Genomic DNA, 26,215 nt, shown 5'->3' on the forward strand with positions numbered 1-26,215 from the left:
CGCTGGAATATAATGTATTCCTGTTGCCTTGTTATTCTTCAATTTCTTCACGGCAGTTATCACCTTTATTAAGTTGGTGGACCTATATATTCGTCAGGGTCATTTTCTCCTTGCACATCAATTGAGTGTCTTATCATTCTGAAATTCAGGAGTCTATCTAAATGTCGCCATCATCTTTCACATATCTCCTTCCCTTCGCTAACAATTTTTCCTGTTTCATCCTTTATCAGGCTAGTTTTGCCACACAAAGGTTTCTATGCAGCATTTGCCTCTCTGTAAGACTTCCTCACCTCATTCTGATTTCTCAGAAGCTCCATTTTTTCAATATTTGCCTTCATCCACTCTTTCTTTTTCCTCTGACGGATCTTCTTTTTCAATCCTCCATTTTCTTTATAGACTTTCTTCATTCTTCTTGTACAATTTGACTGTAATGTCCTTCTGTGTGCCATGTTCTTCTCTTCTGTTGCTATAACACACTCAGTGTCAAACCAAGGAGATCATTTACATTTTGTTTCAATTCCCAGTGTTTCATTTGCTGACGTCTCCACTGCATTTTTAATCAGTTCCCACTGATACTCAATGACATTGCATTCTTCAGTATTTTCAAGGATCTGTATTATCCTCTCCTAGTATTGCTTTTTAACTTCAGATGATTCTAGAGCTGTTATATTGTATTTTGGTATGTTGGTTCTGGTTCCTTTGAATACACCGGAGATCCTAGCCCTAATTTGCACATGTACCAGGAAGTGGTCTGAGTCTATATTTGGGTATCTGAGACTCCTTACATACAAGAGATCTGATTTGTGCCTTGCATCTATCAACACATGATCAATCTGGTTAATTATGTTTCCATCTGGTGATGTCCATGTTCCTTTATGTATGTCTTCATATGGGAACAATGAGGAGACCATAACCATATTTCTAGATGCTGCAAATAATATAAGTCTCGTTCCATTACAATTACTTACAGTATGTTTGGTGTGGGGTCCAACTGTTGGCTTATATATCTGTCCCCTTCCCACCTCAGCATTTAGATCACCAGCAACTATTTTAATGTCATGGTCTGGGCAATCATCATATGTTCTTTCCCAACGTTCATAGAACAATTCTTTCTCTTCTTTCTCAGATTCTTCTGTTGGTGCATGGGCATTAATTATAGAGTAATTAATGAATTTACCCTTTATCCTGAGTACTGACATTCTTGGACTAATAGGTGTAAACCCATATTACAATGTGCTATAGCTGGTGGTGTACCACAAATCCTGTGCTGAACACATGCTCCTCCTCGCTACAGCTATAGAATATACTAGCTCCTCGCCTTTCTAGAATTCCACTTGCAGTCCACCTTACTTCCTGTAGAGCTATGATAATTTGCTTCAGCTTCACTGTTTGGTTCAGCAGCACCTTCAGGGCTCCTGGGCAATAAAAAGATCTCACATTCCAGGTTCCAATATAGAAATCTGACTTACGCTTTATATTTCTTTTCTTTCTTTCTTGCACTGATGGTCGATTATCATTGTCCTTTTCCACGCCAAGTTTGTCTCCACTGATCAGTCAGGCTTTCTTTCGTTGAAGTTTTGCAACTTGACCTTTTTTACAGAGCGGGTTGTCAGCCCTATGTCCAGCCTCTTCTGGAGGATGGGTAAATTTTAATCAGGGTTTTCTTCCCTTAGCCTTTGGAGAACCAACTCCACATACTACAAGGCAGCAGCATCTTCACCATAGCCCCGTTCGCCATCACTTTTCAGGGTTCCTGCTGGGCCTTCACAGCTACCAAAGAGGTCATGTGGCACACACAGTCCCCACTGTACATCACCCCACCAGGCAAACCCTTACTTTATGATTTTGCTCATCTCCCAAGACGTGGACGAGGGGTTGGACTTAAAGGAGACTATTACCATAGTTAATCTGTACATTTGTGATGCATGATGTAAAGTAAAACATATCACAGATATTAAATGCTAAAATGACTTCCACAATCACACCATGAGGAGTAGAAATCAGGTGGATATACCCTACTGCTGATTATAAAAAACAAAGGCAGGCCATCTAATTTTTCTATAAGCTCTTCAACAGACTACCAAGCAGGGTACAGATTCTTTCTAATAATATATTTAAAACTAAATTGAAGCATTGCCTGCTCCCTCATTCAACAAAGGAGTTCTCTGAAATGGAAGGTCAGTATTTAACTGTAGAATACTATAAATATTAAGTACAAAATTTAATATATATGTTTATCTATATACAACATGTATGCAACATTGTCTATTGAAAACTGTATGGTTAATGAGAGAATAAGGATTTATTCTAGAGGCAATTATGACAAATCAAATAAAAGAAGGTCCTACTCTTAGTATAAGTGCTCTTCTACTTTTTGAAGATGCTCTAAAACTATTTCCACCAATCAATCCTTTGAAGGGCCTATTGCTAAAATGAGTTCAGAGGCAGGTTTAGATACTACATGAGTCAAGAGATGCAAGTGAAATCTAAACCGCAAACTAAATGTAGCCTCGCAAATTGTACAATGGTACGGTTTCTTTCTACAGTATGTTAACAGGTGGTCTTTAAGAACACCCTTTCCAGTAAATGTACTGTCGCAAAATGGACAGCAGTGCAAAGTTTTCCGAGAGTGTGTTAACAAGTGGTTCCGAATAGAGTAACGTTGAGCAAACATTTTGTTGCACCATTTACAACGGTACCGCTTTTCTTCAGTGTGTCTCCTCAACAGATGTGTAGTAAGACTTGTCTTATGTGAATACTCTCTACTGCAATGTGTACAAGGGTATCGCTTTTTTGCAGAATGTGTCAGCTGGTGTCTGTTCAGACTTTTTCTCGTTGAAAACACTCTATTGCATACTGTACAACTGTGTGGCGTTTGTAGAGAGTGAACTAACGAAAGTGGCTCCAGCGTTTTTCTTCGACTGCATGTCTTGCCCGAACAATCACTCGAATTCACAGGACCTTTGGTAGATACTGGAACACACTCCACACTGAAATATACAGAATACGTACAGCCATTTCTGAGGATCAGAACAATGATGAATAGATTCTATAAAGGAAATCAATATATAAGAAAAAAAAATAATATTACATTATTGTTTAAGCTTTAAATTCCAGCAATGCATATGTGCAAAGATTTTACTTGCTTTCTGTATTTTCTTTTAGGTGGGAATTGGTGTTTCTGCTTTACAAGTTTACAAATACTGTATATCAGCTGGGTAGGTGATGCCAGTGTAGCAATAATGAACCTCTTTTCATGCTAATTAGCTGCAGTGATGTGTAAACACAGTTTAGGCAAAATCTGAAAGAAAATATAACTTATATCAGAGCATTCAAGAGTGTGGTCATTCCCTGAGAGTAAATGGTGGTGTAGACCCTGTAGCTAATTCCACAGCCTGTATGTTCAAAAAACATTGAAGAGTCCAAACCTGGCTTTGAACTGATTCAGATGTTATAACTTTTTGATGATTATTCATAACTTCGGAGTGAAAACTTAGATTCTTAAGAAATAATAAATTGGGTATTTAAGGGTAAATCTTTTGGCGGAATTTGCAGGTGTTCATGGACATAAAGGGTAAATAACAACATACACTTATATGAAAAAGTATGTATTATAGTACAAGAATCTGCTCTTTTTAAAGTCTCAATGGAATCTGTTCAAGTATGTAAACATGGTTCCTAAATATGCAAACTTTGAGTGCTCTAATGGCAGGTGTGTTAATGAGGTTTGTTGTAAGTTCATACTGATTACACAAGCCCTAAGATATTCCGAGATGGTCTCTCTAGTAACTATCACTCAACCTTTTACTCTCTTTAATTCAACACGTTACTTCACAAGAAAACATGGTCTGTGGTTTGCAAATGCAATTTTTGACTGCACCAATTTCCTCCAGCCAGCTTTCAAGGGTCCAGAAACCTGATAGTAGAACTGATGCTTTAATGAGGAGAGGCTGGCATATATGCTATATCAGTGTTAACAGGTTAATGGGTGGCAATGGTTGCTTTCAGAATAAGAGAGCCAACATGCATGTTCATCTCTTCTACTTTACTGTGTTGGTGATGACTATCTTCACACAGATCTGTTTTCAGATCGACTTCGCTGTATGCAGGTGAAAGCAGAGTGCTATTTTAGTCATATTAGAAGTAATATGCTTGAAAAGAGCAAGAATGATTGATGTTACAGATAGGAGGTTATTTTAATAAGGAGACATAGGTTAGGCTGGGTATGAACTCACTGGTGAATGTGTATGTTCTGCTGTTTTGTTCATGAGGGCAGTTTATTAGTTTGTGTATAGTGTGCAAATAAAACTGTGTATGCAAATGACAGCATTTTGTGTGTGCGTCTTTGTGGATACAACACATATACTACCTGGTACAGGGTTGTAGATGACAGTGGGAGCTTTAGTCAGAGTTCTTCTAAGAAGAAAGGTTCTCCAGTCAGCTTACAGACTGTTCTTGAGAGTGTTGTCTCGGATGGGCAAAGTGTTTTATTTAGATACATGGATTTCACTTTTAACCAATTTAAAGTCAATTTTTACAAGGTTATCCCATATTATTTCCATTTCAAACATCATGATGTGGAGATCTCCATGTGAAATAAACAGATTGATGTCTGTCCTGGTCGTGTTAAACAGCAAAGGGCTGAGGGGTGTACAGTTTGTTCTGTTGCCTTGAATCTTCTGAGTTGGTCATCAGTGTAGACATAATTTCAAGATACTTCAGGAATCTGCTTAGATAGTGTTCTTTTCTGAGGAGTGATTGTTGTTTGGAAATCAGGTTCTTCCTCCTTGTTCAATCAAAGAATTTTGTGCATAGTTGATGAATTGTTCACTTAGTTTTCCTTGCATAGTTGACAGAGCACCCTTGACACTATCATAATTTCTTGCAACAGATCAATATTCATTTCCCTACAGGCACTCGCTCTCAGCACTTCTTCAGATGTAATTAAAAAGGGCACTAGGAAAGTTCTGCAATGTGAGTGAACGCTTTAGACTTTTTCAAAATAATTTCCACCACACTCAATACATTTCTCCATACGTTGAAACCAGTCACTGAACCAACTCTGCCACTTTCCTTCGATTATATTTTCACACTCTTGATCCCATGCTGCCAGAACCTCCTTGTCGGATGCAAAATGCCGCCCTTTCAGCTTCATCTTCACTTCTGGGAAGAGTGCCAAGTCACATGGAGCAAGATCAGGGCAGTGTAGAGGGTGATCAAGCACAGTCAACTCTGATCTGGCAAGAAAATCCATTGTTACATTAGCATGATGTTATGGAGCATTGTCGTGACGCAAGAGCCAAGTGTTGAGCCGTGACCTTGGATGGAGGTGCTTGAGGCAGACAAGTCTCACTATACCATTTCACAGTAACTGTCCTTTGTGTTTCTAGCACAACCCGAGTCAGGATGCCCCATTTAGTGAAGAATACTGCAATCATTATTTTCTTCACTGACCTTGACTTTCACACAGTCACAAGAGTATCCACATCTTCAAACAGCCACACCTTGTTCTGGGATTTTGTTGGGACATCGTAATAATCAAGCCAAGTTTCATCACCTGTAACGATGCTATTGACGTTACGCGAAGTCCCATTTTCGAAGTGTTTTAGCACTTTTCGGCACCATTTCACTTGATGTGCCCTTTGTTCTTCTGAAAGTGAATGGGGCACCCAAAGGGAACAAACCTTTTTAACATGGAGATGGTTGTGTAGAATTGAAGGAATAGCTGGTGCAGGGATGTGGAGAGTCTCTTCTACCTCCAATATGTCAAACGCCTCTCTTGCTGCAACATTTTCTTCACAGCTTCATGCTTTGCTCAGTCACTGATTCAGACGGTCGCCCAGAACGAGGATCGTCTTCAACCCCAAAGTTTCCCCTCTGGAACTCTTTGTACCAGTGGAAAATTGTTGTCCGATGTGGACAGCCCTTCCCCAGCACAGGAGTAATTTCTTCCAAGTACTGGTCAACAGTTAATCCACGAGCAAAATTGTAGCAGATAATTGCGTGATGTTCACCTTTAGTCCACATTGACATCTTAACTTGCTTTCAATCCCACTGCTTTGTAACAACTGGTGTGAAGGTCGTGCCTTGCTGTCTTCTAGACCGGCTTTTACTCCTCTTTTCATCCCTCACCATAACAGGGGTGTCTGGCCAAGCACTTTTGCGTATTGCAATACTTTCCTAGTGCCCTTTGTACCTTTTCCATACACAGGATGTAGACTTTCATTACTGTTAAATGACATTATAATACACTCATGTTCATAAAAAACAGAACACATTGAAAAACTAGAGATAGGATGTTCATATTCACAGGACATGTTCATTAGTATGTTCTGCAGAAACTGTACCGGGTGGTACACCTCCATGCCGCTAATTCAAACTTTGCGCCAGTTGAAACTCCTCTACTGGAGGAAGTCTGAACCTTATCTACTGCGTAAATTTTCAAGTTTCTCAGAAGATGTCACTACTTGTAAATTTTGAAGTTTCTGAACTGGGTCGTTTTCGATGTATTTTTGTTTTGCCTGTAGTAAGAAGTGTGGACATTCTCTTCCAGATGGCTCTACTGAAGAACTACAATTGTGCACCCTAGTGCGAAGTGAAAGAACTATGTTTTTGAAGAAATTTTGTGTTGATAAGTTGGTTCTTTGTTAAATTTCTTTCAGTTATTGTTTATGTTGGCAATATTAACCCCTTCCTTCCGCCAGGTTTGAATTTAGCCAATCCCGAATTTCTCTAATGAATTTTCCACCAATAATGTGTTTCTTCTTCATCTGGTGTAGGGGTTTTCATTATTAACCAATAAAATGATTGTGGGCGGGTGTTCTCATTCCTGAAACGCCTCGAACTTTCCCCAAGGGTATTTAAACTGCTGATTTTCGGGTCTCCGCGCCACTTCAGTAACATCTTTCAGTGTGTAAAGTACGTAGCAGGGGGCGGGAAGCGCCTCTTTCTTCGGGCTGCAGTTCATCCACAAGGTAATGGCCGTTTAATAACTTCTTTTCTTGCTAGCTCAGCAGTTTAACTCTCGGGGCAGGTCCGAAGCCTTTTACCCTGTAACTTTCCCTTAAAATGTAAAGACACTCGGTATCAATTCTATCTGTTTAAACTACATATTGGGATAGAGAGTGCTTAACCCTCTCGAGCTCCCACTCATATTGCCTTGAGGTGAACTTATTTTCTCAACCGTTTCTTCCTTAATGTAATGTAAATTGTCTTCTCATATAAGTCACCTCTTTAGTATGGGATTAGCCCTTGCATTAACGGCCTAGCGCCAAGTAGGTTTTAAACAAAATGTATTAGGAGTGCAGCATCGCCTCCTTTCAAATTGGTATTGTCGAGGCCATGTAATGTTTCTGTTTCTTTACTTGATAGGCCTCAGTAGGTTGGGTATTTTTACCCCTGTTTTCATGTCCTTGGAGGACAACTTGAATGTGGAGTTTGGTGTGGCCTTTGATAGGCTTAAATTTTGAGAGCGAGTTGCTCTTTCTTGAAAATTGACTTGTTGTATGCCTCGAGGAGGCTTTACCGTGTAAAGAGCAGTAAGTGCTCCTAGGCATGATCGGGGTCTTCTGCCCCTTTGTTGAATTCTGTATATCGTAAGGTTGGGCTTATAGCTCAAGAATTGTGTGTCTGGCTCTCGGAGCCCAAATCCTGTAATCACTGTAATTGTACATTTTCGAATTGTGTTTCGGCTACTGAGTACCTGTTCTATTTGTTATTTCTTAATCTTGAAAAGAAAATATAACCTTGTTAAATTTTATCTTAACTTTAATTTCGTATTTTGAGACCTGTTCACCCCCGCACCTTCTTTCACCTCTGCTAATCCACCAAACCACGGTAACAGAAACAATTAGCATTTCTGTCATCAAGGTTCAGCATGTATCCTGTTGCCTAGTAGGCAACTGGGTCCTCCATGGGCACTGATGATTTGTTCCATGTGTGACGGCATCAACATGTATAAGGTGTGAATGGCGCCTTGGGGTATATTCATGCTGCATTCACCTAGTTCCACAGTTCATCTTTGGTGGTTGGCAGTGGGTCAAAGCGCCAGGCTCATCGTTCCACCATATCCCACACATTTTCAATTGGTGACAAGTCTAGTGACTGGGTGAGCCAGGGCAACAGTCTGACATCCTGTAAGAACAAGAAGGCACGTGTTTGTGCAGCAACATATGGTCGCACATTATCCTGCTGAAATATGGTGTCTGAGGTGTCATACAGAAAGGGTATGGCTACGGGTCGCAGGATGTCATTCACGTAGGTCAAACTGGTCACAGTGCCCTGGAAATGCACCAACTGTGGTTTGTGGTTGTACCCAATAGCACCCTACACCAGAAGGCCTTGAGTTGGCACTGTACGTCTTATGCAAATGCAGTCAATGTGATGCCTCTCCCCCTGTCTATGGAGAACCAAAATGAGGCCATCATTTAAAAAAAACAGAACCTGGATTCGTCCGAAAACACTACCGTTGCAATTTTTTCCCCAGATATGTCGTTCCATACACCATTGCAGTCTAGCATGTTTATGCACATTAGTCAAAGGTAGGTGGAAAAGAGGACGATGTACCAGTAACCCAGACCGTAATAAACAGTGATGGACTGTCACCCCTGATAGTGTACGATGTGGTACACTGCTCCATTGTTGCACCAGAGCTGAGGACGACGCAGATCCGTCCTGCGATGCCATTCGGATGGGGTGTCGATCATCTCGGGGGGGGGTGGTCTAGGTGGTGCGACCAGACCAATCCCTTTGTGTTCTACGGCCTTCTATGAACCATTCTGTACACACTCGTTGCACTGCCGACACACTTTGTCCCACATGACCAGCAATTGTCCGGATGGATACATGACGTTCTCTCATGTCAATAATGCGCCCTCTTTGAAACTCACTCATTTGATGGTACGGTTCACGCATACATCTGCGAGGCATCCTGCACATCTGCTCAAGTCACACTGATCCATTACCTTTTCAGTTTATAATGACAACGAGAGCCACAGACACATTTTAGCAATCAGTGGTGGTGCGCCGAGATATCGATGTGGACCTTGATCTGAGGTCGGACATGGTTCAAATGCTAATCATTTCTTCAGAACATACTAATGCACATGTCCTGTGAATATGAACTTCCTATCTCTGGTCTTGCAAGGTGTTCCGGTTTTTAAAAACATGAGTGTATATAATTTTGTGGATGTTAGATCCTGTAATACTTATTTTAAGCTGACACATTTCGAACCTGCAACCAGGATCGTCTTCAGAGCAATAACACACATTTCAGTTGCAACTGTCATTCCATAGAAAATAGACTCAAGATAGAGACACCCTGGTAGAAATGTAGTTCGTTTCAGGGCCTCCAGAGTCAAGGAGAAAGACGAAGAGTAAACTTTTTTTTTTTTGCTATTTGCTTTACGTTGCACCGACATAAATAGGTCTTATGGCAATGATGTGATAGGAAAGGCCTAGGAATGGGAAGGAAGCAGCCGTGGCCTTAATTAAGGTACAGCCCCCCAGCATTTGCCTGGTGCGAAAATGGGAAACCACGGAGAACCATCTTCAGGGCTGCCGACAGTGGGGTTCGATCCTACTATCCCCCAGATGCAAGCTCACAGCTGCGCACCCCTAACCGCATGACCAACTCACCCGGTGTTAACTATGGAGGTAGGCGAGATCCACTCAGTATACAGTCGTCCCCTTTGTTAAAATTATTTTGGTGTTTAGCAATTTCTATCGCCTTGCGAATGATTCTAGGTATAAAAGGTTTCTTTTTAGAAATGACAGAAGTTACATCAAAAATCAATTATCAAATTTAAGTGGGCTATGTAGGGAAAGAAAGTGTGAAGCAGTTCAGAAGAAAACGTTTGCTTCGGACCCTTAAAAATGTCCTACTGAGCAATGGAGCGCACCACATGTACCTGAAGTTCAGTTTGCCAGAAAAAAGTATATATGAATTTTTGTTCATAACTCTTAATAATTTCCTAGAAAATAATGTTTCTATTTTGGTGCATACTTTTGAGGATTGGAATGTGATGTCCTTACTTTGAATGAATAATAAACCACAAAATGGCAGAAGCTGTGCAACTAAATCAAGAACTGGTACACACATTCATGTGAGAGTCACAGTGCTCTCTCACCCTCTCACCTTTTCTTTACTTTTTGCGTTAAACAAGTAAGAATCATATACAACCGACTCCACCTGAATTTGAGGACAGTACACTAGTGCTGTGTATGAGTCTATCTTATTTTGAATGCCTTCAATTGGCAAGGAACTTGAAAAGATGAAACAAATGGTGAAACAAAAGCATACTCAGTCAGCTATCACTGCAAGATACTAATATGATATATTATATAACAGAGATCTCTTTAACTCTTGCTCGCTTGCAGCCTTCCCGATTCTTAACTTTCTCCAGGATGCTATGACAATATACTGTTCTTTAGGAACCATTTTGCACAATGTCTGTCACAGGCCAATTACACCATCCATATTCCAAAAATAAAATATTAATCATTGTCATCAATTCCCCCTTTTCAGCTGACAATGGGTGGGGTCCTCTTCACTTTGCATCATTCCCCATCCAACACCGTGTTGCGGTCCAGGTTACATTGTCCTATGCTGTTCTTCACAGAGTCATCCATAATTATCTTGGTCTTCCACATCCTCTCTTTTCAGTGTTTGTCTTGGCAGTTTTTCTTCTTTCATCTGCTTGACTTGTCCAAACCACCTCAATCTGTTCTGTTCCATTTGTCATTTAGTTTTTGCACATTCAGCTCTTTTCATATGCCTTCTTTTCCTACTCTACCCCTGTTCCTGTGCCACACTCCTCAGCAATTTTACTTTAGTTGCCTGTACTTACTCTCAACTCTCTGAGTCATTATCCAGATTTCTGCTGCATATGTCATTATAGGGAAGTAATGTCCCTTGGTACGTCTTTATTCCACATTAATCTCCGCACCTGGTGGTAAAAGGCACTATCCAGTAGTATCGTTCTACTAATTTCCATATCCAGTGTTCCATTTTCTGTCAGTTCACTTCCCAAGTATCAGAAGTGTTCTACTATTTCCAGTTCCTTGTCTCCAATTCTGATAGCTCCTTTTCCTTTTATATTTCCTTTACTCATCACCATTGGCTTGCTCTTCTCCACATTGATCCTCAATCCCCATTGTTCAATCCTTGTATTCAGTACAATCAGCTGCTGCTGTACCTCCTCCTCATCTTCTCCCATGAACACATCATCCTCCACAAACATCATTACATTCATAATTTCCCCTCCATAATCTTCCCTTGCTGCCTTTATCATGTCATCCATCACCATTAAGGACAGTGAAGACCACAACAAACTCTCTTGTTTTAGCCGATAGTCAATTCCAAACTATCACACAGCTGATTTTAACATTTGCCCCTCTGTGCCAGGCTTTTCCAACCTTTTTGATCTGGGGATGCTCTGTATGCCTTTCCTAAGCTCTTTTCCACAATTTGTCTTAGAATGAAAACGGTCCCTACAGTTGACCTTCTACTTCTGAATCCAAATTGTTTTCATCCAGCGACTGTGTATGTTTGTGAAACCTACAGCTCACACAGTTCACTTCACCACCCGTAATCGGGTGAGTTAGCCATGAGGTTAGAGGTACGCGGCTGTGAGCTTGCATCCGGGAGAGAGTGGGTTCGAATCCCACTGTCGGCAGCCCTGAGGATGGTTTTCTGTGGTTTCCCATTTTCACACCAGGCACATGCTGGGGCTGAACCTTAATTAAGGCCACAAATACTGAGCTCGATAGCTGCAGTCGCTTAAGTGCGGCCAGAATCCAGTAATCGGGAGATAGTGGGTTCGAATCACACTGTCAGCAGCCCTGAAGATGGTTTTCCGTGGTTTCCAATTTTCACACCAGGCAAATCCTGGGGCTGTACCTTAATTAAAGCCACCGATGCTTCCTTCCCATTCCTAGGCCTTTCCTATCCCATTGTCGCCATAAGACTATCTGTGTCGGTGCAACGTAAAACCACTTGCAAAAAAAAAAAAAAATACCTGTCTGACTGCACATATTGAAACCTTGTACTGACAGTGAATTTCTGTATTTCTGAAATCATATGCTATTTGTTTTACGTCGCTCCGACACAGATAGTCTTATGGCGATGAAGGGATAGGAAAGGCCTAGGAACGAGAAGGAAGCAGCCGTGGCCTTAATTAAGGTAAAGCCCCAGCATTTGCTTGGTATGAAAATGGGAAACCACAGAAAACCATCTTCAGGGCTGCTGACAGTGGAGTTCGAATCCACTATCTCCCAGATGCAAGCTCACAGCTGCGCGCTCCTAACCACACGGCCAACTCGCCCGGTTAAAATAAAATGTACACATTGTATTTAATGCCGGCTCCATGGCTAAGTGGTTAATGTGCTGGCCTTAGGTCACAGAGGTCCAGGTTCGATTCCTGACAGGGTCGGGAATTTTAATCATAATTGGTTAAATTCGCTGGCATGGAGGCTGGGTGTATGTGTCATGTCATCATCATCACCACTTCATCCTCATCACAACGCACAGGTTGCCAACGGGAGTCAAAGCACAAGACCGGCATCCGGCGAGCCGAACTTATCCTCGGATACTCCTGGCACTAAAAGCCATACGCCATTTCATTTTTTGATTGTGTTTAATATTAAAATATTATTAAAACTGTTCCTCTTGTAACTGACTTTCCACCTTTTCTCTGATTCTTCTTTCCAGTATCCTTTCCATTATCTTGGTAACATGGGAGTGAATGGTGATTCCTCAGTAGTTATTGCACATCTTCTTATCCTTTGCCCTTTTCCAATCCTCAGGCACATTTTTCCCCCTCCATACACACTTCAGTATTCTGTAAGTCCAGTCCAATGGCTGGTCCTGTAGTCTTGATCATTTCTAAGGCTACTAAATCTATTCCCATAGCTTTTCCTATCTTCACCTTTTTAACTGCCCATTCCACCTCAGTCACTGTATCGTCCGATTCCTTCTCTGTTACTTCTTCTATTCCTGGTGCCTGAACACCTCCAGCACTTCACTGAAATATTATTTCAATCTGTTCATCATCTATTCCTCACAAACCCTGTGTTCACTGCTTCATTCCTACAGTTTCTCATAGTTCCAAATAATAACTTTTTCCTCACAGTTCAAATCTTTCTTTACTTCTTGGATGAGTGTTTCCCAAATTTCTTCTCTTCTCTAGTTATTATTTCTTTGAAAAGTCTTTTTACTTCTATGTATCTCGCTGTACTCTCTTCATTATTTTCTGTTTTTCAATCCTTCCAAGTTTTCCTTTACTTTATCCTTCACTCTATTATTCCCTGTGCTGTCCCTTTCTCTCTTATTTTTCCTGATGTTCTGCCACATGTTTTCTCTGAACAATTTACAAATACACTATTAAAATTATTTCATTCCTGTTGAACATAGCTTGGCATCAGGAGAAAATGACTATTTGCATCCATAGTATTCCTAAAGCTACAAGTATCTCCTGTGTGGTGCTAAATAACAGTCACTGCAGGCACAAAGGACGTGCTATCATCTGGTCCTAATGGCACTCTGCAGCATTGGTTATCCAGACCTGTCTCCTGAACTCCGAGATGAAGCGATACACGCACACATTCAAAGGCTCTACTGAAAGACACACAAAGACTAGCCCAAAGGCTCGATTTCCTGGAGGAGCTCTCCATATATGCCACCTCAGCATTGAAGGCATAGGCAGATCAAAATGTGAAATATTACACAAGATTTTTACAGAGCACGAAGTAGGTGTTGTCACATTGCAGGAGACATATGTGGGCAATGCAGACCAGTTTCAGACACATGGTTCAATCCGTGGATATCACACAATATGTGCCACTTATCATGATCACTATGGCACAGCTACCTAGTCCGAAAGTCAATGCCTAACGCCCAACTCACAATGACTCCTCAGCAATAACAATCAAAATGGCTAACTTCAGCATTACAAACATTTACAAGTCACCAAATGCATCTTGGCCTGATGGTTTCCTGCCAACCGCCTCACATCTAACAATCATCATTGGAGATTTCAACAGTCATCATACCAACTTGGGATACAGGCATGGTACTGAAGTAATCAACTGGGCCAAAGCACACAATCAGCACCTCGTGTATGATCCAAAAGACAAACGCACATTTCGTTCAGCCACAAGGAAATGTGAAACAAATCCAGACCTGAGCTTTGTCATGACTGACAATGAAAGATTACCTCTACCGACCACCATATACATCGTTGATAACTTTACACACAGTAACATCGGCCCATCATCCTATAAGTAGGAATGCAGATACCAACCATTGAAAATTCACCACACCCGCAATGGAATTTTTCCAAAGCCAACTGGGACCAATCTTCTCAACACCTAGACGAAATATCCGATGGATCGCTCCCACCCCTGGTAACTACCAGAAGTTCGTCAGGATGGTAATCTCAATGGTCAAAAAACACATACCCAGAGGCATTCAAAAAAGTACATACCATGTTGGAGCAACACTAGTGAGCTTCTGTATCAAGAATTCCTACAGTGGTCAGACAGAAGTTGCGGTTGATCTCATTAGCAGTCTGGGTAAAGACAGAAGGGGAAGATCGACTAAAACGGTTGAGGATCTAGACTTTAAGCATTTAAGTAAAAAACGTCTGGAGCCTTCTAAATAAACATTAATAAACTACCCCGACATTTGCCAGTTTGAAAATGGAACATTATCTTGAACTTTGCTGAAACCTACTTCCTCTTGAATGCACGCTTACCACTACGCAACCTGTACCCCGAATCATTCAGATGTCTAGGATTAAATCAGACAAAGCACACTCTAAAGCAATCAGAAGAGACCTACGAAAACTAAGAAAATCACGCTCCTCTACACCGCAGCTAGCATCGCCATTCACCACAGACGAAATCACAATAGCCCTTCAAAGCTGCAAAATGGGAAAATGATGATGCTCTGACAACATCCATAATGAGTTCCTCATTTACTGTGGTAAAAATGCTAGGAAATGGCTTGCTGATTTCTTTTCATCCATCCAATGCACAGGACACCTGCCACCGGAGTTCAAGAGATCAAAGATCATTGCTTTCTTGAAACTGGAAAACTGCCCAATGTTCCCAAAAGCTATAGACCCATAGCATTATTAAGCTCAACCTACAAGCTATTGGAAAGACTGATCTACAGCAGAATCAGTCCAGCTATCTTCAAGATCCTCCCTGCAGAACAAGTTGGCTTTAGATCGGACTGAAGTTGCGAAGAGCAAGTACTTGCTTTGATGACATTCATTGAAACTGGATGTGAAGAGAAGCTAAAGACCAGTGCAGCGTTCATAGATCTCACTGCTGCTTTTGACACTGTATGGAGGGACAGGTTAATGTATAAACTCCTGGAAACCTTACAGTGTAAAAACACTACAAATCTTATCAATTGCATGCTTTCAGATCAAATAATTCAAGTGCTCATGAACAATACCCTGAGCAAACCAAGAAGACTAAATAATGGACTCCCGCAAGGTTCCAAACTTGATTGTGACTGGCAGTGGGCAAGGGGGCCTGCCATCATAATGAAAACTCCCCAATTTAATTGTGACTGGCAATAGGCAAGAGAACCTGCCATTACAATGAAAATTCCCTAACGTGATCTTCACATGAAAAATGATGTATGGCGACTTCCCCGTCATGTTTTTGGGGTAATGCTATAAGCTATGGGATTTCATAAAACCTTACTCACAACATGTGCACTACTTTACCTAGAATTCTGTATAAAATCTAGAATTCCATAGTAAAGCATGGGTACAGCACCTAGTAAATAAATAAAAGATATTTTATGGCATGTGAGATTTGTCTCCCTTTGTGGAAGTCAAAATGGTGTTCTGATATCTGCAGGTCTACAATATTTCTGTCAGGCTTTTAGTTAGAAAATTTGACAAAAGTTTTAGCACCATATTCTCTAGAGCAGTGGTTCCCAACCTTTGCCAGCTGACGCCCCCATTTTCAGATACGGGTGGTCACCCTCCCTCCTTCCTGGTCGCTTCTATAAACTCTCAGATAAACTGATGTGGAGGATATAGACCTAACCTAATGACGCTACATAATGAATTATTACATTACTGAGTTATTTATGAAAAAATAATATGAAGTACACGCTTTGCACCTATGACATACTAACTTCATTTTAGCACAACACAAAGAACACACTTTTACAATAAATCCTTAAATTAGTCAACAAATGTCAGTGAGAGGGTTGACACTGTTTTCTCTTCATAAGATTCGGTATGTTTGGTTTGATATTTGATGGAGCACAGCGGAGATCACTTGCAACATCAAGCCGACAGCGCTGCTTTTTTTTTATGGCACTCAGCATTGAAAATCCTCATTGAAAATAGGACAATGACACACAATGCTATTTTGGCTGGGCAGTTTATCCAAAAGTTGCCCAGTCCTAATATTTTATAATCATCTTTTAGCTTCGAATCACACTTCAATGTCAATGGCAAACGGATTTCTTGTTAACATCCAGGACCATTCATCTGATGAGATATCAGGAAAGTAGAATTTGAATTCTTGTGCCAGGGAATACAAATGTGACTGAATTTGCACCTTCAGTTTATTACGAACAGATTAATTTTCTGGCAAAATTTCATTAAGGGGGTGAAAGGACGAGAAGTTTTTCAAACGAAGCCGGCATTTCCATAACTGTATTTTTTCCAGGAAAGCTCTGATGGCATCATAAGCAAGCATAATATTGGAGTTTGATGTTTGCCTTGGAGCTTTTAGTTCAAACTGTTCAAAGCTTCAAAAAACCACAAAGATATGCCAATGAGATGATAAAACTGGCATTAGTAAGCACTTCATACAGATCATTCTTACCTTCACCAAGAAGAAAAATTTCAACTTCAGACTTTAATTCAAACAGCTGAGCCAACATGTTCCCTTTTGATAGCCAGCGAACCTCTGTGTGGAAAAGGAGAGTTTTGTGATCGGCTTGAAGGTCGACACAAAGGGCTTCAAACAATCTTGTCTGTAAAGAACTTGTCTTCAGAGAGTTCATAATTCTTATAGCGACTTTTAGAGTGTTATTAAAATCTTGGGGCAAGGTTTTGGCCGCCAAAGCCTGCCTGTGAATTATACAGCGGGTTCCCATGATGTTTGGATTTTTATCTTTGGCCAATTTGAGAAACCCGGAACGTGACCCAATCATAGCAGGTGCACCATCCGTACATGCACCCACTACATTTTCCCAGGAAAGTCCATTTTCTTGGAAAAACTATCAATGGCAGAAAACACATCACAAGCTTTCAAAGTTGTTTTCAAACATTGGGAGAATAACATTTCTTCTCTTAAAATTCTACTGCCGACAAATCGACAATATACAATCAGTTGACAACAATGGGCCACATCGGTTGTTTCTTCACAATTAATTGAAAACACTGGAGATGCTTTCACCTTCTCCAAAATTTGCATTTTAATGTCTTCTGACAGTTCTTCAAGTCTGCACTTCACTGTGTTATCAGAAAGGGAAATTTTAAACAATTTCTGCCGACTCCCTTCACCCAAAACTATATTTGCGGCTAATAACATACTTGGCTTTACTAATGTTCCCCCAATTGTATGTGCTTTTCTGTCTTTGGCAATAAGAAGAGCTAGTTCATATGATGCTTCCACTGCTTTCTCATTTTCTTGGTTAAAAGTACCCGATGAATCTAATTTCATACGTTTTAGTGAGTTCAGTTGAGTTGCAAAAAATTCTGTGGGTTTGTCTTTTAAGTCTGAATGATTCGCATTTAAATGTCTCTCTAAACACACAGGCCTCATCACATCATTACTCAGAACACAGTGGCAGATTACACACTGAGGCTGTTGTATTCCATTCCATTCAACAACTGTGAAGCCATATTCAGACATGCCAACTTTCAAAAGTTAAAAATCAGGAGAAATTTGGCAGCGAATCGCGACGTATTACAACACATCACTGATGGCAGAACATGTACAAATTCATTATAATTCAATACATTAACAATTCTATTTGGCCTACATATGTATATTTTTCATCATTTATATGTGATTACTAAATACTGGACATACCTGAACTGTAGGAAAATGCGACTTCTCATCTTTCAACCTGGTGATCACCTTACGACTAATTGTTGTTCAACACACCAGTAGCTGACTTAGCCCTCTTCAGAAACTCGGAACTAAATTTTTGCTCAAAGCACTTGCGTTGCTGAACTGATTTTAAGGTTAAAAGTTTCCCAAAAGTTTGTTCAGACAGCAAGGATCTGAACTGTGTTTTTGTCTTTGTGACTCTGCTAAAAATCCTTTCACATTCTTCATTGCTGTGTGGAATTGATAAAATAGCAAGCATCACCTTAGAGGGTCTGTCATATTTAAGTACACTATCAGCTGATTTCATCTCACCTACCAACGCCCATTGAACATCAATTCTTCCTTTTCCCAGGTCTGTTTCTTCGAGCTGAAAGTTACAGAACTGGGAGTGCAGAATATCAGTTTCCTTATCCAAATGTTAAGTTTCACTAGTCAAAATGTTCGGTCACTTGTTAATGAAAAATCTAAAGCTAGAAAATGATGCCTTACTTATAGCAGAAATATTTGCAACTTTTGCATTAATTAAAACTTCATCTTTGAATGGAAATTTGTGTACCATGTCACGATGAAGAGAAACCCTTTCAAACAGACTTAAAGAATTTGCACTTTTCCTCAGACTTCAAGGTGTTCACTAAAACAAACGCAGAGTTCCCTATCATCAGATCACAATCATCCTTATGATTTGCTGGAGTATGATAATCTACATCAAGGAGAGAGGAGGATCTTTTAATAACGTCTGGTTTCACAAACCTGGCCATCACATTCTTCAATAGTTCCTCCAAAACTGACTTCAATAAGTGGATGTGCGGCATACTTAACTGAAGAGCTACGTTTGGATTCTCAAAGATATCCATAAAACGTGAGAGAAAAAGGCAAAAAGATTTATGTAAATTTGGTGAAAGGAACATGAACAGTCGTTCTTCACATGACAATGCATGGCTCTTAGTGTCATCAGTAGTTTCATTTCTTTTTTAGTGAAACTGATGACTGGGTATGGTTCATGGTGTGGGTTACAGTAGGCACGCCCTACTTCGTGAACCATGGGCAACGGATGAGTGGCCTAGTAAGTGGCCCACAGAGTCGGGATACCAGTTGCTATGGACATATTCTGAGTCATGGCCCACCTTGTGCTCAGGCGGCTAGGACTTTACAATGTGCTGGTGGTTCATCACCCGTTAGAGGAGAGATCCTCACTTCGACTATGTGTAAGTAGAGTAGCATCCTGCTTCATGAATCTACTGAGCTCAGAAAATTTTAAGCAAGCATCATACCCATGGGAGTAACGGAGTCCCACTCCCATTTGACAGGCGAGGGACTCCTTGGAAACAACTAGGAGAACAAAATGGAATTCAATGGGGAGCTATCAATATTAACGGGGCTTATGGAAGAAAGAAAGTAGAAGTGGCTGAGTCAGCAAAGAGGATGCATCTGGATGTGCTAAGAGTGATATTAGGGTAAGGGGAGATAAAGAGGAAGAGATAGGAGATTATAAAGTGTACTTGACGAGTGTTAGAAACGGAAGGGCAGAGTATGGGGTAGGGCTGTTTATCAGGAATATCATTGCACGCAACATAGTTTCTGTTAGGCATGCAAATGAGCAAATGATGTGGGTAGATTTGGCAATTAGAGGAATTAGGACGAGAATTGTCTCAGTGTATTCACCATGTGAGGGTGCAGATGAGGATGAAGATGACAAGTTTTATGAAGCACTGAGTGACATCGTGGTCAGGGACAACAGCAAGGATAGAACAGTGCTAATGGGCGATTTCAATGCAAGAGTTGGAAATAGAACTGAAGGATACGAAAGGGTGATTGGTAAATGTGGGGAAGATATGGAAGCTAATGGAAATGGGAAGCGTTTGCTGGACTTCTGTGCTAGTATGGGTTTAGCTGTTACGAATACATTCTTCAAACATAAGGCTATTAGAGGCTAGGGGTACCAGATCCATAATAGACCATATTTTACCTGACTTCGAATTCAGGAAATCTGTTAGGAATGTACGAGTTTTCTGGGGATTTTTTGATGATACACACCACTATATCATTTATAGTGAACCAAGTATCTCTAAGCCTAGGGTACAGAAGGCAAAATCTGTCTGCAAACGAATAAGGGTAGAAAATCTCCAGGACGAGGAAATTAGACAGAAGTACATGAATATGATTAGTAAGAAGTTTCGAACGGTAGACATTAAGAAGGTTCAGGATATAAAAAGATGCTGTAGTACAAACAGAAAGGGAATGCCTAGGAACAACTGTTTGTAAAGACGTGAAAAGGCAAACGTCTTGGTGGAATGATGAAGTAAGAGCAGCTTCTAAACGTAAAAAGAAGGCTTATCAGAAATGGCTCCAAACAAGGGCCGAGCAGACAGGGATTTGATCGGAGATGAAAGAAACAGAGCGAAACAAATTGTTGTTGAATCCAAAAATAATTATTAGGAAGATTTTGGTAATAACCTGGAAAGGCTAGGTCAAGCAGCAGAGAAACCTATCTGGACAGTAATAAAGAATCTTAGGAAGGGAAGGAAAAAGGAAATGAACAGTGTTTTGAGTAATTCAGGTGAACTCATAACAGATCCCAGGGAATCACTGGAGAGATGGAGGGAATATTTTGAACATCTTCTCAACGTAAAAGGAAATCTTCCTGGTGGAGTTGCGAACAGCCAAGCTCATGGGGAGAAGGAAAATGATGTTGGTGAAATTATGCTTGAGGAAGTGGAAAGGACGGTAAATAAACTCCATTGTCATAAAGCAGCAGGAATAGATGAACTTAGACCTGAAATGGTGAAGTATAGTGGGAAGGCACGGATGAAATGGCTTCATACAGTAGTAAGGTTAGCATGGAGTATTGGTAAGGTACCTTCGGATTGGACAAAAGCAGTAATTGCACCTATCTATAAGCAAGGGAATAGGAAGGATTGCAACAACTATCGAGGTATCTCAATGATTAATATACCAGGCAAACTAGTCACTGGCATCTTGGAAGGGAGGGTGCGATCAGTAGTTGAGAGGAAGTTGGATGAAAACCAGTGTGGTTTCAGACCAAAGAGGTGCTGTCAGGATCAGATTTTCAGTATGCGCCACGTAATTGAAAAATGCTACGAGAGAAATAGGCAGTTGTATTTATGTTTTGTAGATCTAGAGAAAGCATATGACAGGGTACTGAGGGAAAAGATGTTCGCCATACTGGGGGACTATGCAATTAGGTAGATTATTAAAATCAATCAAAGGCATTTATGTGGACAATTGGGCTTCAGTGAGAATTGATGGTAGAATGAGTTCTTGGTTCAAGGAATTTACAGGAGTTAGACAAGGCTGTAATCTTTCACCTTTGCTGTTCGTAGTTTACATGGATCATCTGCTGAAAGGTGTAACATGGCAGGGAGGGATTCAGTTAGGTGGAAATGTAGTAAGAGCAGTCTGGCCAATGCTGAAGACTTGGTCTTAATGGCAGATTGTGCCGAAAGCCTGCAGTCAAATAAATATCTTGGAACTTGAAAATAGGTGCAATGCGTATGTTATGAAAATTAGCCTTTCGAAGACTAAATTGATGTCAGTAGGTAAGAAATTCAACAGAATTGAATGTCAGATTGGTGATACAAATTTAGAACAGATCGATAATTTCAAGCATTTAGGTTGTGTCTACTCCCGGGATGGTAATATAGTAAGTGAGATTGAATCAAGGTGTAGTAAAGCTAATGCAGTGAGCTCGCAGTTGCGATGAACAGCATTCTCTAAGAAGGAAGTCAGCTCCCAGATGAAACTATCTTTACATCAGTCTGTTTTCAGACCAACTTTGCATTACGGCAGCAAAAGCTGGGTGGACTCAGGATATCTTATTCAAAAGTTAGAAGTAACAGACATGAAAGTAGCGAGAATGATTGCTGGTACAAACAGGTGGGAACAATGGCAGAAGGGTACCTGGAATGAGGAGATAAATGATAATTTAGGAATGAACTCGATGGATGAAGTTGTACGCATAAACCAGCTTCGGTGGCAGGGTCATGTGAGGTGAATGGAGGGGCAGAGGTTACCTAGGAGAATAATGGACTCTGTTATGGAAGGTAAGAGAAGTAGAGGGAGACCAAGATGACAATGGTTAGACTCAGCTTCCAACGATTTTAAGATTAAGAGGTATAGAACTAAATGAGGCCACAGCACTGGTTGCAAATAGAGGATTGTGGCAACATTTAGTAAATTCACAAAGGCTTGCAGACTGAACACTGAAAGGCGTAACAGTCTATAATGATAATGTATGTATGATGACTGGGTTTTCCTTTTAACTGAGGAGTGAGGTGAAATGTTATGACAATCCTTCACCTTTCCAGACAAACAAGACACATCTGCACTTAAACTGTGCTTAGGAATTTTGTAAGTCTTCAAAGTTCCCATCTGAGAATCCTTACAATTTCACTCCTAAACAAAGTAACCAAAGGGTCCCACTCTAGCAAAATCCTATCTAAACACCTTCTTAGTGATAACCATTGAGTAGGCACATGCTTCAAAATTTTCCTGATCTCTGTGTTATGTAAAGTCTGAAATTCTCTGAACTTTTCTTTCTTCTTTGCACTCCTTTCCAGATAACAAAATACACTGACTGACAGAGCAAATGCAACACCAAGAAGGAGTGGTCAGAACTTTATGCCAATTGCAGGGTAGACTGACGTCACTGAGGTATGCTCATGATGTGAAATGCGCCGCTGTGCTGCGCACGTAGCGAACGATAAATGGGACACGGCGTTGGCGAATGGCCCACTTCGTACCGTGATTTCTCACCCGACAGTCATTGTAGAACGTGTTGTCGTGCCACAGGACACGTGTATAGCTAAGAATGCCAGGCCGCCATCAACGGAGGCATTTCCAGCAGACAGACGACTTTACGAGGGGTATGGTGATCGGGCTGAGAAGGGCAGGTTGGTCGCTTCGTCAAATCGCAGCCGATACCCATAGGGATGTGTCCACGGTGCAGCGCCTGTGGCGAAGATGGTTGGCGCAGGGACATGTGGCACGTGCGAGGGGTCCAGGCGCAGCCCGAGTGACGTCAGCACGCGAGGATCGGCGCATCCGCCGCCAAGTGGTGGCAGCCCCGCACGCCATGTCAATCGCCATTCTTCAGCATGTGCAAGACACCCTGGCTGTTCCAATATCGACCAGAACAATTTCCCGTCGATTGGTTGAAGGAGGCCTGCACTCCCGGCGTCCGCTCAGAAGACTACCATTGACTCTACAGCATAGACGTGCACGCCTGGCATGGTGCCGGGCTAGAGCGACTTGGATGAGGGAATGGCGGAACGTCGTGTTCTCCGATGAGTCACGTTTCTGTTCTGTCAGTGATAGTCACCGCAGACGAGTGTGGCGTCGGCGTGGAGAAAGGTCAAAACCGGCAGTAACTGTGGAGCGCCCTACCGCTAGACAACGCGGCATCATGGTTTGGGGCGCTATTGCGTATGATTTCACGTCACCTCTAGTGCGTATTCAAGGCACGTTAAATGCCCACCGCTACGTGCAGCATGTGCTGCGGCTGGTGGCACTCCCGTACCTTCAGGGGCTGCCCAATGCTCTGTTTCAGCAGGATAATGCCCGCCCACACACTGCTCGCATCTCCCAACAGGCTCTACGAGGTGTACAGATGCTTCCGTGGCCAGCGTACTCTCCGGATCTCTCACCAATCGAACACGTGTGGGATCTCATTGGACGCCGTTTGCAAACTCTGCCCCAGCCTCGTACGGACGACCAACTGTGGCAAATGGTTGACAGAGAATGGAGAACCATCCCTCAGGACACCATCCGCACTCTTATTGACTCTGTACCTCGACGTGTTTCTGCGTGCATCGCCGCTCGCGGTGGTCCTACATCCTACTGAGTGGATGCCGTGCCCATTGTGTAACCTGCATATCGGTTTGAAATAAACATCAATTATTCTTCCGTGCCGACTCTGTTTTTTCCCCAACTTTCATCCCTTTCGAACCACTCCTCCTTGGTGTTGCATTTGCTCTGTCAGTCAGTGTATATCAATTATACTATCATCTACATTTATGGGCAAGCACACCGCACCCTTCTCGGCAGCAAGATTAATTAGGTGACAAGAGCAGCCTACGATGATTATGTTACTATTTTGCCACTTCAAACATCCTGCCACACCATTCTTTAATCCTACAATTACTGGAGCATTATGTTACGAGATCTTTTTTCTCTTACCTGATGATATTTTCTCCGCTCCGATTTGGTGCTCCTTATACTACGCGGCGATACGAACTGTCTGCTTGCCAACATGTCTTACTACTGCCACCTCTTTCTCTCACATGGGATTTACCTTCCCTTTTGAATACCCCCTCTCATCGCCTCAGCCATTTCCAGTTGCAACTGGCATATCACAAGCTCCTTCAGGCTAGGGTGGTACACAAGAGGGCTTGTAACTCCCGTGTTGCTAAATCTAAATTTAAATTGTTTGACCTTGTCCTTCTTAATAATCATCCCTTTAGTTCCGCCTCTCAAAATCTTTCTGCTAAACTTTCCCCACTTTGGCTAGGCCCTTATCGGATCCTTTCCTTTCCTTCCCCTAATACTGCTCAGCTTCAATCTCTGAATTCCCCTACGGACATTAAAAAGGCTCATTTTTCTTTATTAAAGCCATTCCATGCCTAGTTTCCCCTTTTTCTTTTTTTTTTGTAGGGTGGGAGTTGGGTATTGATCAGGTTTGCAATCCTTTATTTATATAACTTGTGTTATTTCTTTTCCATTTTCCTATTTATTTGCTGTCCAGTGCTCTTTCTCCTCCTTATTGTTTTGGGTTTCTGCTCTCCCGACCCAGCTCCCACTGCATAATTCTTTCACGCCTGATCTCCCCTTATATTGATTTTGCTTGTTATCACCCCTTTTTGAAAATATTTTATGACTAATTTTATCTTTTGTAACACAATATTATCTGGCAGACCACTAATTATTGTAATTTATGGCTAATCAATCTCGATCGTTCCCTTGTCTGATCAGCTGTGATTCAACTTTGTAATAGGCAGTGGGAGCTGGACCTCTGGACATGGCTGGACCGTGTCAGTTTTAACTTACTTCGTACTTCAAAACTGACTGGGTGAGCAGATACTTTTTATTACTATCTCATTTTCATAAAAGGCCTTATATTCTTAGCTTGTGCTTTGCCACAGGTGTGCATTCGAATTTTAGTCCCTTCAGGACTTATCATAACCTTGGTGCACTTAACTTTGCAATTAAGACATTATTATTTGGAGTGTGGTGGCCAAAGTGCTCTGGACTGGCAATATAATAGTGCTCCCTGAACTTCACGTGTGGTGTGGTGAACTTTGTTTCGCGTCATTTCGTGTTGGGGACTCGGCAGCCTGATTCCTGCTCGATTTCCCATCCCTTTGTTGTTACTTCCTTATTTTTCTTTTTTTTGCTTTTGTCCTTACTTCCTGCTTTCCACCCCCCCCCCCCCCCCTTTTCCTCTTTCCCTTGTTAGTACAACTTAATCAGATTGTATGAGAAACACTGGTATTTTCTGGTCTGCTAAAATTGTTGTATGTCTCTTGTTTACATTTCGAACTTTCTAGTAATTACCCCTTTCCCAGCGCGTGTGCTAATGCTTTGCAGGACAAGATGTTATGCTACCTGTTCACTCGTTAGTCTAGGGAATGTTTCCTACTACTTATAAGAGATTGATTATCTATTTAAAAAAAATTTCTAGGTGTGTTGAGATTGTAAGTTTCATGTCCAAGTCTATTACAATAATAATAAGAAGAATTCGTGTGGTTCTTCCTTTCACGATCTGTGTTTACCAAAGATAAGGGTGATACCAAGAGTAGTTCCTCCTTTATTGTATCTGAAAATATCTTGAGTCAAAAAAAAAAAAAAAAAAAAAAAAAATTATATCTAACTGTAACTTCCATGGTTCCCTTTGTTCTCGTTTTGATGTATGTTGATGATAGATGTTAATAGATATTAGATGCTTACACCAAAGATAATAAGAAGCAACTGTGTAATTCTGCTTTTTCTCGTACCTGGATGTATCTGCGATAGATATAATTGCTTGCATGATTTGCGTTAAACCTCAAGAAGTTTTATTTATCCATTTTTATGTAAATATTTTGTCATCTCCTTTGAGTTGTTA

General features: G+C 41.2%; 1 protein-coding gene across 1 annotated transcript in view; it reads right to left on the reverse strand.

The window, feature by feature from the left end:
• Positions 1-2,244: 2,244 nt before the first annotated feature.
• LOC136859508 (oocyte zinc finger protein XlCOF26) overlaps positions 2,245-26,215 on the reverse strand; it is a 104,389-nt gene continuing 80,418 nt past the window's right edge. Inside the window, exon 5 of the mRNA XM_067138700.2 lies at positions 2,245-2,990. Within this exon, the coding sequence (XP_066994801.2) occupies positions 2,405-2,990 (586 nt within the window). The 3' untranslated portion in view covers positions 2,245-2,404. The remainder of the gene's footprint in view (positions 2,991-26,215) is intronic.

Source organism: Anabrus simplex, chromosome 1, assembly GCF_040414725.1.
Source record: "Anabrus simplex isolate iqAnaSimp1 chromosome 1, ASM4041472v1, whole genome shotgun sequence".
NCBI classification, from domain to species: Eukaryota; Metazoa; Arthropoda; class Insecta; order Orthoptera; family Tettigoniidae; genus Anabrus; species Anabrus simplex.